This window comes from Schistocerca serialis, chromosome 5, assembly GCF_023864345.2.
Source record: "Schistocerca serialis cubense isolate TAMUIC-IGC-003099 chromosome 5, iqSchSeri2.2, whole genome shotgun sequence".
Lineage (NCBI taxonomy): Eukaryota > Metazoa > Arthropoda > Insecta > Orthoptera > Acrididae > Schistocerca > Schistocerca serialis.
Window position 1 is genome coordinate 147,520,548 of NC_064642.1, and position 15,251 is coordinate 147,535,798.

Here is a 15,251-nt window from a genome sequence, read left to right on the forward strand (position 1 = left end):
CTTTCTCAACTCTACATTGATAATATATTCTCTCTGCCAAACCAGCAATCTCTTACTTGCCCAGTAATCCTCCCTTTTGAAGCTGAGTGCTTCTGGAATATTGAGGTACTGGTGCTTAACCTGTCAGCCAGCCCTTGTGATGTGATGATTGGCTTGGGGGCATGTGTGTTGTGGCAGCAGCTGACAGGACAGTCCAGGGCTCTTGAGTCTCCTGGGAGGCTGCAGTATCAGTCCTCATTGTAGGCTCAGAGCAGGCCAGTGGAAAAGTGATGGGATTGTGCTGTAGAGGTTCATTTTTTTAGAGGTAGGCAGGCTTTAGTCACACTACGGTGACTGTTTTGTGTCTGCTGTTCTGGACAATCTTGAAAGTGTTATTCTCTTTTGAGGGAACTCTTTAGGGACCAGTTTGTGGTGGGTGCACAGTGTCAGCTCTTGTGCCAGACATGTGTGATGTAAGCATATCCTGACAGGAGGGCCTGCATGCTGACATTTCATCTGGGAGCTGAACCATTGTGTGAACTTTGTCACTGTTTCTGGAACAGTTGGCTAAAGTGGTGTTGGTACGATGAGTACGTCTAGCACACATAACTGTTTGCCTACACTAGTTGGGTTGGCAAACATTGCAGATCCTTGTTTACTAAGCTGCATGGGTCTAACAATGCCATTGGCAAGGCATCCATACACACTGATGAGCAACACATCAGTGCCATCTTTGGCATGTCATGAAGCCTCACCATCATTCCATTACTAGCATGATGTTAGTGAGTGGTGTGAAGATGGTTGCAGCTAAATAGTTGAAGAAGCTCATTAAACAGCTGTGACACAAACTGGCATCTGCAGTCAGTCGTAATGGTTTGAGGAATGCCAGAGCTCAAAAACCACGTTAGCAACAATGCCTTTGCAACCGCCTCATTGGAGATGTCTTGTATGGGAGTAGCTTTGGGTCACCATGTGAAACTATCCACTACAGTAACTAGATAGTGGTGACCATCAGAATAGAGTAACAGTCCTATGATGTCCACATGTGTGAGTGAAAATCTTGCTTTCAGTGTTGGAAAATGTGCAACTGGTGCGAAGGCATATCAGCCGATTTCACCTCACTGGCAATTGAGACAGCGGCACACTCACACTCAGCAGTACTTCTGACTTCCTTGCCACACCACCTAGCTTACCACTAACCCTGCTCCCTGGATGAACCATTTTAAAACTGTGTGTCAGAATTCTGTGGAAATGTATGGATGTTGTTTGTCTTGGCATGTGTTGCACAAGAGACTCATGGCACAATATGGATCGAAATACGTCTCAGTTGCAGGCTTGTGTGTTCACTTTGGAGTAGTTGTGCCACACTGTGTCCTCTTGGTGCTTGGCCACTATCTTAACCCGTGGCAGAGCATGTAGGCTCGCACTATTCCGTGACAGACAATCTGCGATAATGTTGTTTCTGCCTCAGGTGTGATTCACATCAGTTGTAAATTGTGGTGTATATTCTGCTTGCCTACAATGCTGCAGGAGCCATTATCCATTGTGCCTTGGAAGAAACAAGTTAGTGGTTTGTGGCCAGTAAAAGTTGTAAAATGTCTTCCTTCCACAGACAAACAAAAACGGTTAATGACCATATAGATTGCCAGCAACTTGTGATATATAGCACTCCATTTCCTCTACCACAGCATAAGATTCTGCAAGTAAAAGGTGAACAGTTGCCATCAGTCATTCACTCTCTGCTGCAGTACTGCACCAATTGCATTTTGGCTCAAGTGTATCATTGGAGGAAATGGAGCACTAACCTGCAGTTAAGCGAGCCGTGCCACTCTGCCAAATATTGCTTAACTTTATGAGATGCAGTGTCACTCGCTGAACTCCAAGGTACCTTCCAACTACCAAATGTATTCTTTTCTGAGAGCAGCATAGTAAGTGGTGCCTGTTAATTTGTCAGCCCTGGAAAGTGCTGCAAGGAGTAATTCAGCATTCTCAGAAATCTATGCAAACCTCTGCAGATTTTTGGCAAAGGCATATCTTACACTGCTGCCAAGCATCTGGGAAGTGATGACTGATTGGCTGATGAGACTACATATCCCAAAAATTGCACCTCTCATTTGCCCAAAACACTCTTTGTGACATTAATGACTATGCCATACTCCTGTAGGCACTGAAAAAGCTGCCACTGGTTAGTAATATGCTCCTCATTTGTAGGTGAAAATATGACGATATCATCCATCAACATATTAGGAATGGCATTCCTTGTGACACTTTATGCATAAAATGCTGCCACATCTGCACAGAATTTGTTATATCAAAAGGCATAAATTTGTACTGGAGAAACACAAAACATGTTATTACAGTGGTTTTCTGAACTTCTTCCAATGCCACTGGAATTTTCAGAAATGCCTTTGTACAATTGACCACACCAAATACCTGAGCATCGCTAATGACACTGTTGGAAATAGTCCAATGAGGCACAGGGTAAGGGTCAGGAATTGTGCAGGCCTTGAGTGCCATGTAATCCACGTATAATCTCCAGGAGCCATCTTTTTTTCACTCATGAGTAGCAGTGATGCCCCTGAACTATCTTATCTAGTCACAGTACTTGCTTTCAACAGCTTCTCAGAACCTGCTTGCACTGCCAGGAGTTTGTGAGATAGAAGCCATATTGGATGAGCTGCAACAGATTGACCAGGTGATGTGTGTATATGATGCACCGTTGAGTGGTGACATTTCCTATTAATGGTTGTCAGATGAGTGAGCACCGGAAATTCTTGAAGTATGCAGCCAAAAAGACTGCTGTCATTTACTATAGTAATAGTTTACGTTGTCCAAAATAATTTGGACCTGTGGGCAACATCAAGTGAGACACACCCAAGTGGTTTCCACACAGTTGTAAAGACACAAATGACGCTTCATTTATCAGGATGGATGACATGGTTGACAGACTGGCACTGTGGCTCACTGTGATTAACTGACAGTTGAGTAAATCTTCTTACAGATGAAAATGAGACAAAATATCTGCATTGAGTATAGGGTCGGCAATATTGGTGATAAGAAATGTCCAAGTAGACTCATATTGAAGACCCAACTCCAGTCTCAGTTTCTGTTCACTAGCCGTTCCAGTGCACGAATTGTTTGCCTTGGTCAGTATATGCTGTGTTGAGGTGGCAGGTACAATACTCAGTTGTTTGGGTGTACATTCACTTTGCACCCAGATCTATGACGAAATTTTTAGTGGTGATGTGATCGTACATCATTCAGTTGTGGATGCACACATTGGAGTAACAGCAAGGGCTGGTGCACTGGCAAGCTGCACCTCCAAAACCTGTGTGATACCAGCACCACCGGTCAGTATCATATCAGTTCTACACTGACCATCTTTCCGGTGTCCTGTCTGCTCCTCAGGAGTTCGATCATAGAGTTATCAGAATTTGTGCTGCTATGCCAATAGCTTCAAGCTCAGACTTGTGATTTTATCTTCTAATTGTTCCACTCTTTGCTCATGCTTTGGTGCATCCGTGCTCATCAAATGCACCATTCTTGTTGCTGGTGGCAGTGCTTGCTGCTTAAATGCTCCTTCCATGACCGTTATCAGTTGTACTTCAGCCAGGATGTTCACTACTGCATCAGCCTTCTTTGTCAACAACTGCAGTGATAAGTTTTGATGCGTTGCCATGACTGTGTGAATACCAACTGGTAACTTATGAACCCACAGCCTGCATAGCATCTGTTCAGGCAACAGATCAGGGCAGTTGAAGTAAGTAAGGCTTGCAACATTTGAGATGGGAAACTGTTGCCAAGCTGTTCATCATTATAACCTTTCTGCAGCCAAAGCTCTAGTGACAAAATATAGCATTGAACGAGCTTCTTTAATGATATGTAGCAATGTTGCATTAGAACATCTTATATTTCTTGCATCATTGCTCATTCTAAATGTGCAACTGTGGTTATATACTTGTCGAATTTTCCAATACATGACATAATTAGGTTAATTTAACAACATACTTAAGGCTTGCAACACTCCACATTGTTGAAAGATGCACTCTATGTGTGCCAGCCGCTATTTATGTCAGTGGGTGCATGGTGTGACACAGCTGGAGACATGGTTTGCCCCACTTTGGTATCAGTCTCTGGTGATATCACATCCATCATTATCACAAAAGATTAGATTAGATTAGATTAATACTAGATCCATGGATCATGAATACGATATTTCGTAATGATGTGGAACGAGTCGAATTTTCCAATACATGACATAATTAGGTTAATTTAACAACATACTTAAGTTAATAAAACAATTTTTTTGTGTTTTTTGTTTTTCTTTATTTTTTATTTTTATTTTTTTAATTTTTTAATTATTTTTTTAATATTTTTTTTTCTTTTTTTTTCTTAATTTATATCTAAAAATTCCTCTATGGAGTAGAAGGAGTTGTCATTCAGAAATTCTTTTAATTTATTCTTAAATACTTGTTGGTTATCTGTCAGACTTTTGATACTATTTGGTAAGTGACCAAAGACTTTAGTGCCAGTATAATTCACCCCTTTCTGTGCCAAAGCTAGATTTAATCTTGAATAGTGAAGATCGTCCTTTCTCCTAGTATTGTAGTTATGCACACTGCTATTACTTTTGAATTGGGTTTGGTTGTTAATAACAAATTTCATAAGAGAGTATATATACTGAGAAGCTACTGTGAATATCCCTAGATCCTTAAATAAATGTCTGCAGGATGATCTTGGGTGGACTCCAGCTATTATTCTGATTACACGCTTTTGTGCAATAAATACTTTATTCCTCAGTGATGAATTACCCCAAAATATGATGCCATATGAAAGCAATGAGTGAAAATAGGCGTAGTAAGCTAATTTACTAAGATGTTTATCACCAAAATTTGCAATTACCCTTATTGCATAAGTAGCTGAACTCAAACGTTTCAGCAGATCATCAATGTGTTTCTTCCAATTTAATCTCTCATCAATGGACATACCTAAAAATTTGGAATATTCTACCTTAGCTATATGCTTCTGATTAAGGTCTATATTTATTAATGGCGTCATACCATTCACTGTACGGAACTGTATGTACTGTGTCTTATCAAAATTCAGTGAGAGTCCATTTACAAGGAACCACTTAGTAATTTTCTGAAAGACAGTATTGACAATTTCATCAGTTAATTCTTGTTTCTCAGGTGTGATTACTATACTTGTATCATCAGCGAAGAGAACTAACTTTGCCTCTTCATGAATATAGAATGGCAAGTCATTAATATATAATAAGAACAACAAAGGACCCAAGACTGACCCTTGTGGAACCCCATTCTTGATAGTTCCCCAGTTTGAGGAATGTGCTGATCTTTGCATGTTACGAGAACTACTTATTTCAACTTTCTGCACTCTTCCAGTTAGGTGCGAATTAAACCATTTGTGCACTGTCCCACTCATGCCACAATACTTGAGCTTGTCTAGCAGAATTTCATGATTTACACAATCAAAAGCCTTTGAGAGATCACAAAAAATCCCAATGGGTGGTGTTCGGTTATTCAGATCATTCAAAATTTGACTGGTGAAAGCATATATGGCATTTTCTGTTGAATAACCTTTCTGGAAACCAAACTGACATTTTGTTAGTACTTCATTTTTACAGATATGTGAAGCTACTCTTGAATACATTACTTTCTCAAAAATTTTGGATAAAGCTGTTAGAAGGGAGATTGGACGGTAATTGTTGACATCAGATCCATCCCCCTTTTTATGCAAAGGTATAACAATAGCATATTTCAGTCTATCAGGGAAAATGCCCTGTTCCAGAGAGCTATTACACAGGTGGCTGAGAATCTTACTTATCTGTTGAGAACAAGCTTTTAGTATTTTGCTGGAAATGCCATCAATTCCATGTGAGTTTTTGCTTTTAAGCAAGTTTATTATTTTCCTAATTTCGGAGGGAGAAGTGGGTGAGATTTCAATAGTATCAAATTGCATAGGTATGGCCTCTTCCATTAACAGCCTAGCATCTTCTAATGAACACCTTGATCCTACTATATCCACAACATTTAGAAAATGATTATTAAAAATATTTTCAACTTCTGACTTTTTGTTCGTAAAGTTTTCATTCAATTTGATGGTAATACTGTCTTCCTCTGCTCTTGGTTGACCTGTTTCTCTTTTAATAATATTCCAAATTGTTTTAATTTTATTATCAGAGTTGCTGATTTCAGACATGATACACATACTCCTGGATTTTTTAATAACTTTTCTTAATATAACACAGTAGTTTTTATAATTTTTGATAGTTTCTGGGTCACTACTCTTTCTTGCTGTCAGATACATTTCCCTTTTCCGGTTACAAGATATTTTTATACCCTTAGTAAGCCATGGTTTGTTACAAGGTTTCTTACAAGTATATTTAACTATTTTCTTGGGGAAGCAGTTTTCAAATGCATTTACAAAAATGTCATGAAATAAATTATATTTTAAATTGGCATCAGGTTCACGGTACACCTCATCCCAGTCTAACTGCTGTAGGCTTTCCCTGAAATTTGCAATTGTTAAATCGTTGACTGAACGTACTACTTTGGAGGACTGTTTAGTATTGCTGAATGGAGCTATGTCATATATTGTAACTAGCTGTGCACCATGATCAGAAAGACCATTCTCAACAGGCTGAGCATTTATCTGGTTAAACTTATCTTGGTCTATAAAGAAGTTATCTATCAGTGAGCTGCTATCCTTTACCACCCGAGTAGGAAAATCAATAACGGGTGTCAAATTGAAAGAACCGAGTAATACTTCAAGGTCATTTTTCCTATTACCCTCTTTCAGAGAATCTACATAGAAGAAGAAAACATCTCAGTCCTGAATCTCCTCTTCAATGAGTCACATTTGGGTCTCTACTAAGGGTATTTTGATGACAATAAATAAATAAATTGTGGACATTATGAGTACTCAGTCCATAACTTTACTGCACACTAAATCTTGATCAGTGTAAATACAAAGCATAATGAACAAAACTCTACATTTATATTACCTTCTATCTGCCAAATCAGCAATTCATCTTTTGTCTCTTGAGCTGGCTAATTGCACAGTAACTGATGTCACCACAAGTTGCATGTTGATCACGTAATGACGGGCACTTAGAATCTGAAATAGTCAGGACTTTATTTTGTGTTTTCTGTTGTTTCTGAGATACATAAAAGGTCTCCTGTTGTATTACCAGAAGATATAAAGTTGGTACTTTTTTCAGGCAATTCAAATATAGACACAAAAATTAGTACCAGGCCTGTAACTGAAAAGACATTTAATAAAATGTGTGAAAACATAACCAGATGGTTCAATGCAAATGAATTGTCATTAACTTGTAACAACTTCCAGTAAATACAATTCAGTACTTCCTGCAGTTTGCAAATCTACTGCAACAGGGTATTGAAAAAGAAGGAACTAGTTTTTTCTGCGTATTTCTATTCAGTAATGGATTAAAAAATAATTTTTGTCGAAACTTAATGCACAGGGATAATAGTTTTAGAAAGCAAAAATGTGTCATAAGAACTGTACCTGGTGTTAGTTCTAGAGCATGCTGTAGCGACCTCTAAAAAATTCTTTTTTGGTATCCAGTTCACTCTTTAGTGATATGCCTTGTGTTTGCTATTATATCTCTTTCCTTAAAAGAATGTGAAAAGCATGAATATAATATGACGACCAAAACCAACCCCTAAAAATATTTCAAGGGCTGAATGTTAGTATTGAAAGATCTTAGATAATATTTATACAATAACCTGCCAAATCATATGTCAGAATTCAAGTCAAAACTAAAGAAACCCTTAAAATTAATGTGGGGTCTATAAGGTTATAATCTGATTAACATTATGAAATATTATAGCTGTACTATAATATTTTATAATGTTAAGTCATTTAGCTTTATTACACTGAAGTAAAATGCACATTTTTACTTCCTATCTTGTCCCAAAAGTAACACCTTCCCCCCCCCCCCTCCCCCCTCACCCACCCACCCACCCACCCACTGCCACTGCCCTCTCTCTCAGTGAGGTCCACAGAGTATGACTGATGTATTGAATTTGTAAAGTTATGTTATCCTTCCGCATTTTCTTCTAATCTCTATGTCCATGGTATGCTGATTGTATACTTTTCCGAAATTTTTTTTCTTAAATGTTAGGTCACTCACCTCTACACTGCATTTACCTACATCCATCCTCAGCAAATCATTGTGAAGTTATTAGATTTCTTCCCACTGAATTCACGTTTGGAGCATGGGAAGAATGGTCATTCAAATACCTCTGTGTGTGCTGTAATTAATCTAATGTTGTCCTCATGATCCCTATGTAAGTGATTGATAGGGGGCTGTAGCATATTCCTAGCATCATCATTTAAAGCCAGTACTTGAAACTTTGCAACTAGGCTTACTCAGGATAGGTTACATCTATCTTCAAGAGTCTGTCAGCTGAGGTTTTTCAGCATCTCTGTGACGCTCTCCCATGGGTCGAATAAACCTGTCACCATTCATGCTACCCTTCTCTGTATATGTTCAATCACTTGTTAGTCTTATTTGCTAGGGGTCCCACACACTTGAGCAATATTCCAGAATTTGTTGTATAAATGATTTTTAAGCAATCCCCTTTGTAGACTGATTGCAATTTCCGAGAATTCTACCAATAAAGTGAAGTCTACTACCAGCCTACACCCATGGTGAGGCTATGTGATCATTCCATTTCGTATCCCTATAAAGTATTACATCCAGATTCCAGTTGTTACTCGTTGATACTATAGTCCTTTGATATTGTGTTTTTTTCATTTTGTGAAGTGCACAGTATTACATTTCTAACCATTTAAAGTAAGTTGCCAATCTTTGCAGCACGTTGAAACCTTATCAAGCTCTGACTTAGATTTTTGCAGGTTCTTTCATACAGGACTTTGCTATAGATAACTGTGTCACCTGCAAAAAGTCTGTGGCTACTGTTAATATTGTCTGCAAGATCATTAATATACAAAATGAACAGCAAGATAACATGCTGCATCCACCCTGCCAGAAAGTCCTCAAGCAAATCATAAATTCTGCTTGATACCCCATATGACCATATTTTTGACAATAAGCATAGGTATGGTACTGAGTGAAACACTTTTCGGAAATCAAGAAATGCTGCATCTACCTGACTTCCTTGATCTGAAGCTTTCAGTATGCCACGTGAGAAAAGTGCGAGTTGGTTTTCGTGGGATTGATGTTTTCAGAATCCATGCTGGTTAACATGGAGGAGGTCATTCTGTTCAAGATGCCTCATTATGTTTGAGCTCAAAATATGTTCTAAGGTTCCACAACAAATCTTTATCAAGGATAATGGACAGCAGTTTTGTGAATCACTTCTACTACCCTTCTTGTAAACAGATGTGACATGTGCTTTCTTCCAACAATTGGGCATGATTTTTAATTTGAGGGATCTGTGACAGATTATAGTTAGAGGAGGGGCTAACTCAGCCACAAATACAGATGCAATCTGAGATGAATTCCATTGGGCCCCCAGAACTTTGTTCAGTTTTAAAGATTTCAGCTGTTTCTCAGCACCACTGACACTAACATTTATTTCACTCATCTCTTCAGTGGTACAAGGATTAAATTCTCTTGGGTTTTTCTTTGTAAAGGATCATCTGAAAATGGAGTTAAAAATTCCAGCTTTTGCTTTGCTGCCCTCAATTTTAGTTCCTGTGTCATTCACAAGTGATTGGAACTATCTTTTATGCCACTAATAGCTTTTGCATAGGATGAGAATTTCTTTGGGTTTTATCGAAGGACATTTGACATATTGTGCCACAGTAGACACTGAAGGCTTCACGTATTGCTCTCTTGACAGCCAAATGATTTTCATTCAGCATCTGTCTATAGTCCTACACATTGTTTTACACCTATTATGCACACTAACCATCAACATACTTCCAAACTCCCCCCCCCCCCCCCAAAAAAAAGGGTTAATATTACATTTAAATGTCTTTGTTATGATAATGATTCTGCTCACTTACTTTATGGCACAATTTTTGAGTGATTGACTAAAAACATATTTATGTGCTCTATTGGTCCCATCTCCATTTCCATTGTTGTTCTTTCACCTTTTTAGTCAGACCTTTCACATTTCAAATACAAAAATGCAAGTAAATACAGTGCAAAAATTAACAAAGTTTTGAAACATCAATATTTCTTGATCATATTGTTAAATGGCGAAATGTAATAAATTCAAGCAAACACTTCAGGAGACTAAATCATTAGTAAAAGAAAGAAAGAGTTGTATTGTATGATTGGTTAGAAGACCATGAGGGATAGGCTTAGGCATCTAATCAGAAAGGGCTGATGGACAGATCACCATCAACAAAGTACGTGCCCTCACTATAATGGCATGAAAACTTCTTATGTAGGCACCTTGGCTATGGTTGTGGGTGCTGTTAGTTAAATATGTCCTTTGTTGTAGAATGATCAAGTGTTACTGTTTATATTTTATACAAATACTAAAAGCTGATATGTATTACTAACCTATGTAGTGTTGAGTATCAGTGCATTAATGTTATGGGTCCAACCTGATAATGCTGCTATGCCAAATGTTGGAATCTTTTGTTGTTTCCATTATGCTCCCCAACCTTACCTCCCATCCACCCTCCCACATCCCAAGCTTTTGAAATAGTGGACATATGCATGCAAATGCCACTGCTAACATATTCATGAGCAAATTTGCCCTTAAAATACAGGATTTACTTTTAATCATTGTGTATTACAGGTTGCGGGTGTGAAAACACAGAATTTGGTTGCTGCTCAGATGATAAGACCCCAGCAGCTGGACCAAACAAAGAAGGCTGTGGATGTGAAGCTTCAAAGTATGGCTGTTGTCCTGATGGGGTGTCAGAAGCTGAAGGAGAAAAGTTTGAGGGATGTGAAGATGCACCCATTATTGCCTCAGGTGTGTCATTTTTCTAATGTTTTGTTCAATACACACATCTGATGTAATGAATAACGAAGAGTCACTGTCTCGGTGTACAATAAGTAACAAAAATGTAAAATTACAGGTCATCAAACAATGGAAAATCCAAGATGGAATGTGAAATTGCTGCTCACCATATAACGGAGATGCTGAGTCACAGATAGGCACAACAAAAAGATTGTCACAAATATAGCTTTTTACCAGTAAGACCTTCATCAAAATTAGGCAAAAAACACATACATACAAAACTCACACAAACGCAACTCACACACACATGACTGCAGTCTCGGGGAAACTAAGGCTACATGACTGCAGTCGTCTGTGTGAGTTGCATTTCCGTGAGCTATATTTATGACAGTCTTTTTGTTGTGCCTATCTGTGACTCGGCATCTCCGCTATATGGTGATTAGCAATTTTCCTTTTCACAAAATTACAGGTTATGTATTATGAAAAGAAGGCTAATATAAGATCTGACTGACCCTAGTTTTGTTACACATATAATTAAGACAGGATTAAAAATATAAGTTAAATGAGAAACCGAACTCCTGAAAATTTGTTTCTCACTCTGTTTGAAGTGGTGGCAGAAAGAAGATATCAGTAATAAAAATGGTGCATTGCATTTAGCAGAACTGAGGTTCAAATGGCTCTGAGCACTATGGGACTTAACATCTGTGGTCATCAGTCCCCTAGAACTTAGAACTACTTAAACCTAACTAACCTAAGGACATCACATACATCCATGCCCGAGGCAGGATTCGAACCTGCAACTGCAGCGGTCACGCGGTTCCAGACTGAAGCACCTAGAACCACACGGCCACTCCGGCCGACTGAACTGAGGCTGCAGTTTCATTGAAGTGGAGATGATGAATGCAATAGGGTAATATTTACATGAATTCTGATAGTGGGGAGCCACCATTAACAGAAATTTGGCAAATATGAGGGTAATGATGGAAACTGCATATTAAGTCACATGACCACCACAACAAAAAGTTCTGGTTAATGCTTGTAACTATTTAGTGACTATCCTCACCCACTAAATGTAGAATAGCCTGTTGTCTCTTAGTATTATTACATTTGAAACTCACAGTCTTGTAGGCTTAGTCTTCATGAAATATATGTCTTCTGCTATCTTTTTAAGCTGTACTTGTGGCTGATTACCACTTAAATTATAATCCTTATATATGCCTTCTAGCACTATATCTCTGTCTTCAATGAGTTCATCTCCTGTAAAATAATACAAGCAGTATTCAAAGCTTCAGCTTTTGGCATCATATGATCAAACTGTGTGTGAATTTTGCTTCTTTCTTTTTTTATTCTTTTTTTCCCTTATTCTTCTTGCTCTACTCATTTGCATTTTTCTTCTGACATTTTCATACAAAATTAGTTATAGTAAACTTTCTTTCCAAATTGTTCACATCTGACACATAAATTTCAGAGTAAATCACACAGTTGCACGATTTTTGGACAAAATTAGGATATGTGAGACAGTTAATTGTTGTAATTCATATTTCATGATTTGTGTTGGTTGACCATGACCATTTTGTGTTGAGTATACAAGTGGCATTAGTTGGTTCATTACCTTGGACTGGTGTCTGATTACAATATTGCTTCTAAAGACACATACATAATATAAGAGAAAGATACTTTTAGTATAGTTTTTAACTATTAAATTTCTTAAACGTCTCACAGAGCTAAAACCTCTACTTCCATAGGCATATAAAATAGTAATTTGTCGACAAAAACGCAAAACATAAGACACCTAATTCCAAGCTATAATAGCAGACTGTTCCTTCCCTGAGAGCCAAAGATACACAATAGAATAGGAAGATCTGAGGATGATGTTGTGAGCAGAAGTTTTTCACTGTAGCAAAGATCAGTTTACATAGTCTGTGTAAACTCTTGTCAACCATAGTTCTCAAAGTAATACTTTAGTGAGCTCAGTGGTGGCAGCTAGATGCATATAAATATGGATTCATTGAATTGATTGCCACTCCTGAGGACCTTGGTCCACTGAACGTTTAGGCCATAAATGTCCAGGGAAGCCTGAACTGCAACACCTGAGTAAGGTGTTTCAGAGAAATTGATACAGTAACACACAAATTAGGAAGGAAAAAGCAAACAACATGCAACTCCAAAGTAATGCATGAAGGTTTAAAATTACCAGCATTTCTTTCCCTTTATAGGAACCCGTAGCAATCAAGATGATAATGATTCTGAAGAAATGTGGCATCAAAAATATATTCTAACCACTGGAGATGAGATATCCAGTCGGACTGTACATGCCTGATGTATGCAATATTCAATGTGAGCGTGAGCTGTGGTGCATTTGACAGACATTTTCCAACACTGCTTGAACAATGGTCATGTATTGGATTTTGAATGGAATAATGTGCCATGCAGGGCCAGTGGCCTTTGGGACAGCATAATAAAGGAGAACATTGAAATTAAGATCAATCATTGCTTCATAAACAGTGGCCAAGGCCATGAAACAAGCTGTGTTCAGGATCTGTTACTGCCCCAATTCCCTTTGAGTACACCTAGCCTAGTGACGCACAGATAGCATATGAGGTGGAGCCTGACCGACTACTTTGGGATTTCAGTATAGCCTCAGTCCCCTCTCTCTCCCCTCCTGCTCTGCCCTGAAACACTTAAAGGGGTCAGACTGCTCCCTGATACCACCTACATGAAGATAACATAGACTTCACTTTGAAATATTGCCAGAAAATTATACAAATAACACTCATCAAAATGCCATGTTTTTTATGATCTTGCAAAACTAGAAAGTTGATAACTTCACATTAGCTCAGCTCAACAGGAAAGATAATTATACAAATACAACTCATTGATATTAGCATTTGAATATGAAATGTACACAAAAAGGCTATTTAGTGTAATACCACATTATGATGTCTGAAAAATGTAAGTTCCAGCAAGTGGAAGGAGACTTATATATGATTTTAAATACGTGACATATTACAGAATAAACATCGGGATAAAAATCATCCCAGCACCAAACTCAGTAACACATATATGAACAAGCTTTCCCAGGTTTTCTGTTCTCACTATTAACTCTTTGACCTTACCTGCAAACAAAGAGGGCTTCTCCTCCTAGCAGTGAAGTCTCTGCTTTCAACACCCCATTAATTACTCAGCACCACCCAAGCCTCCATAGATTACCCAACTAAGGCTACAACTCATTTTAATTGAATCAACTGTGGGTTCTTAGTGAAACATTATAAATTAACTGAAAAAAACTGTTTTTAGCCCTGTTTCATAATTTATTATTAATGTTACTGCACAACCTCCGTTTCAGGTTATAAGCCCATTTTCAAGTACAAATGGGCTTATAACCCAAAATATAGGTTGTGCAATAACATTAATAATAAATTGTGAAACAAGGCTAAAAACAGTGTTTGTTTAGTTAAGGCTATAACTTCTTTCAGTCAAGTGCAGAAATCAAATCATCATTCCCTTGATATAGCCCTCGCATCATCCAGAGTTGCATTTCGTTACCCTCCACACCTTCACAACTTCCTTGGCAACCCGTACATTATTCCCAGACCACCACCCCTACCCATCCATATAGCCATTTCCACTCCATGCACCCACTATCATATATTCAATCCCCATAGCTGGCAAAATGTACATCATTCTTTACTTCTCATTCTGTAACTCCCATTTGCTATTTTTGTATTGAGGATGGCTACAGATGTGCTTTCTTGGACTTCATACTTTGTGTGATATATATTGCCTTCACCTTGCATCTTTTCCTTTTTATGGTTCTGAGAGGTCTGAACCTTCCTTTCTCCTTGAAGAAAGAGCCTGCGACAAAAGCTAAGAGTACTTCACTGTATTGTATGTGATCCCATCACCTGTATTGGGAATTCCACCGTGTAGGGTTAAACAAAGTCTTTGTACATTTCAAGGAGAAATTCAGAAAAAGAAGAAACTATTTGCAGAGACCTACATATCCTTGCTTTGTGACCCATTTTCTAAATTCCTTCTCAGCTTAAATATTGGAATTTAAACAACATAAAGAGTAAATGTAATAACTTGCTGTAAAGGTAAGGTAAGGGTATTAAGTGGTTGATAGCACATAGATAAGATTGAAAATCTAGGTGAGCTTTCAGATAATGTCCTTTTTCAGCGATAACTACAGAATCAACAAGTGCCTAAATGGCTACATTCTCCTGGCCAACTACATTGCACTGGTGCAGCATGTACACAATATGAGAGGTCAGTAAACACACAGAGTATGAATGTGGTGCCAGTGAGCTCACTCTGGCATAAGCAGGGGGAGTTGTG

The 15,251-nt window shown here is 38.2% G+C and overlaps 1 protein-coding gene across 1 annotated transcript in view; it reads left to right on the forward strand.

The window, feature by feature from the left end:
• The window catches only part of LOC126481282 (papilin), a 260,118-nt gene that overhangs the window by 112,738 nt on the left and 132,129 nt on the right, over window positions 1–15,251 (forward strand). The window contains exon 20 of the mRNA XM_050104920.1: window positions 10,746–10,925. Coding sequence (XP_049960877.1) covers window positions 10,746–10,925 — 180 coding nt within the window. The remainder of the gene's footprint in view (window positions 1–10,745; window positions 10,926–15,251) is intronic.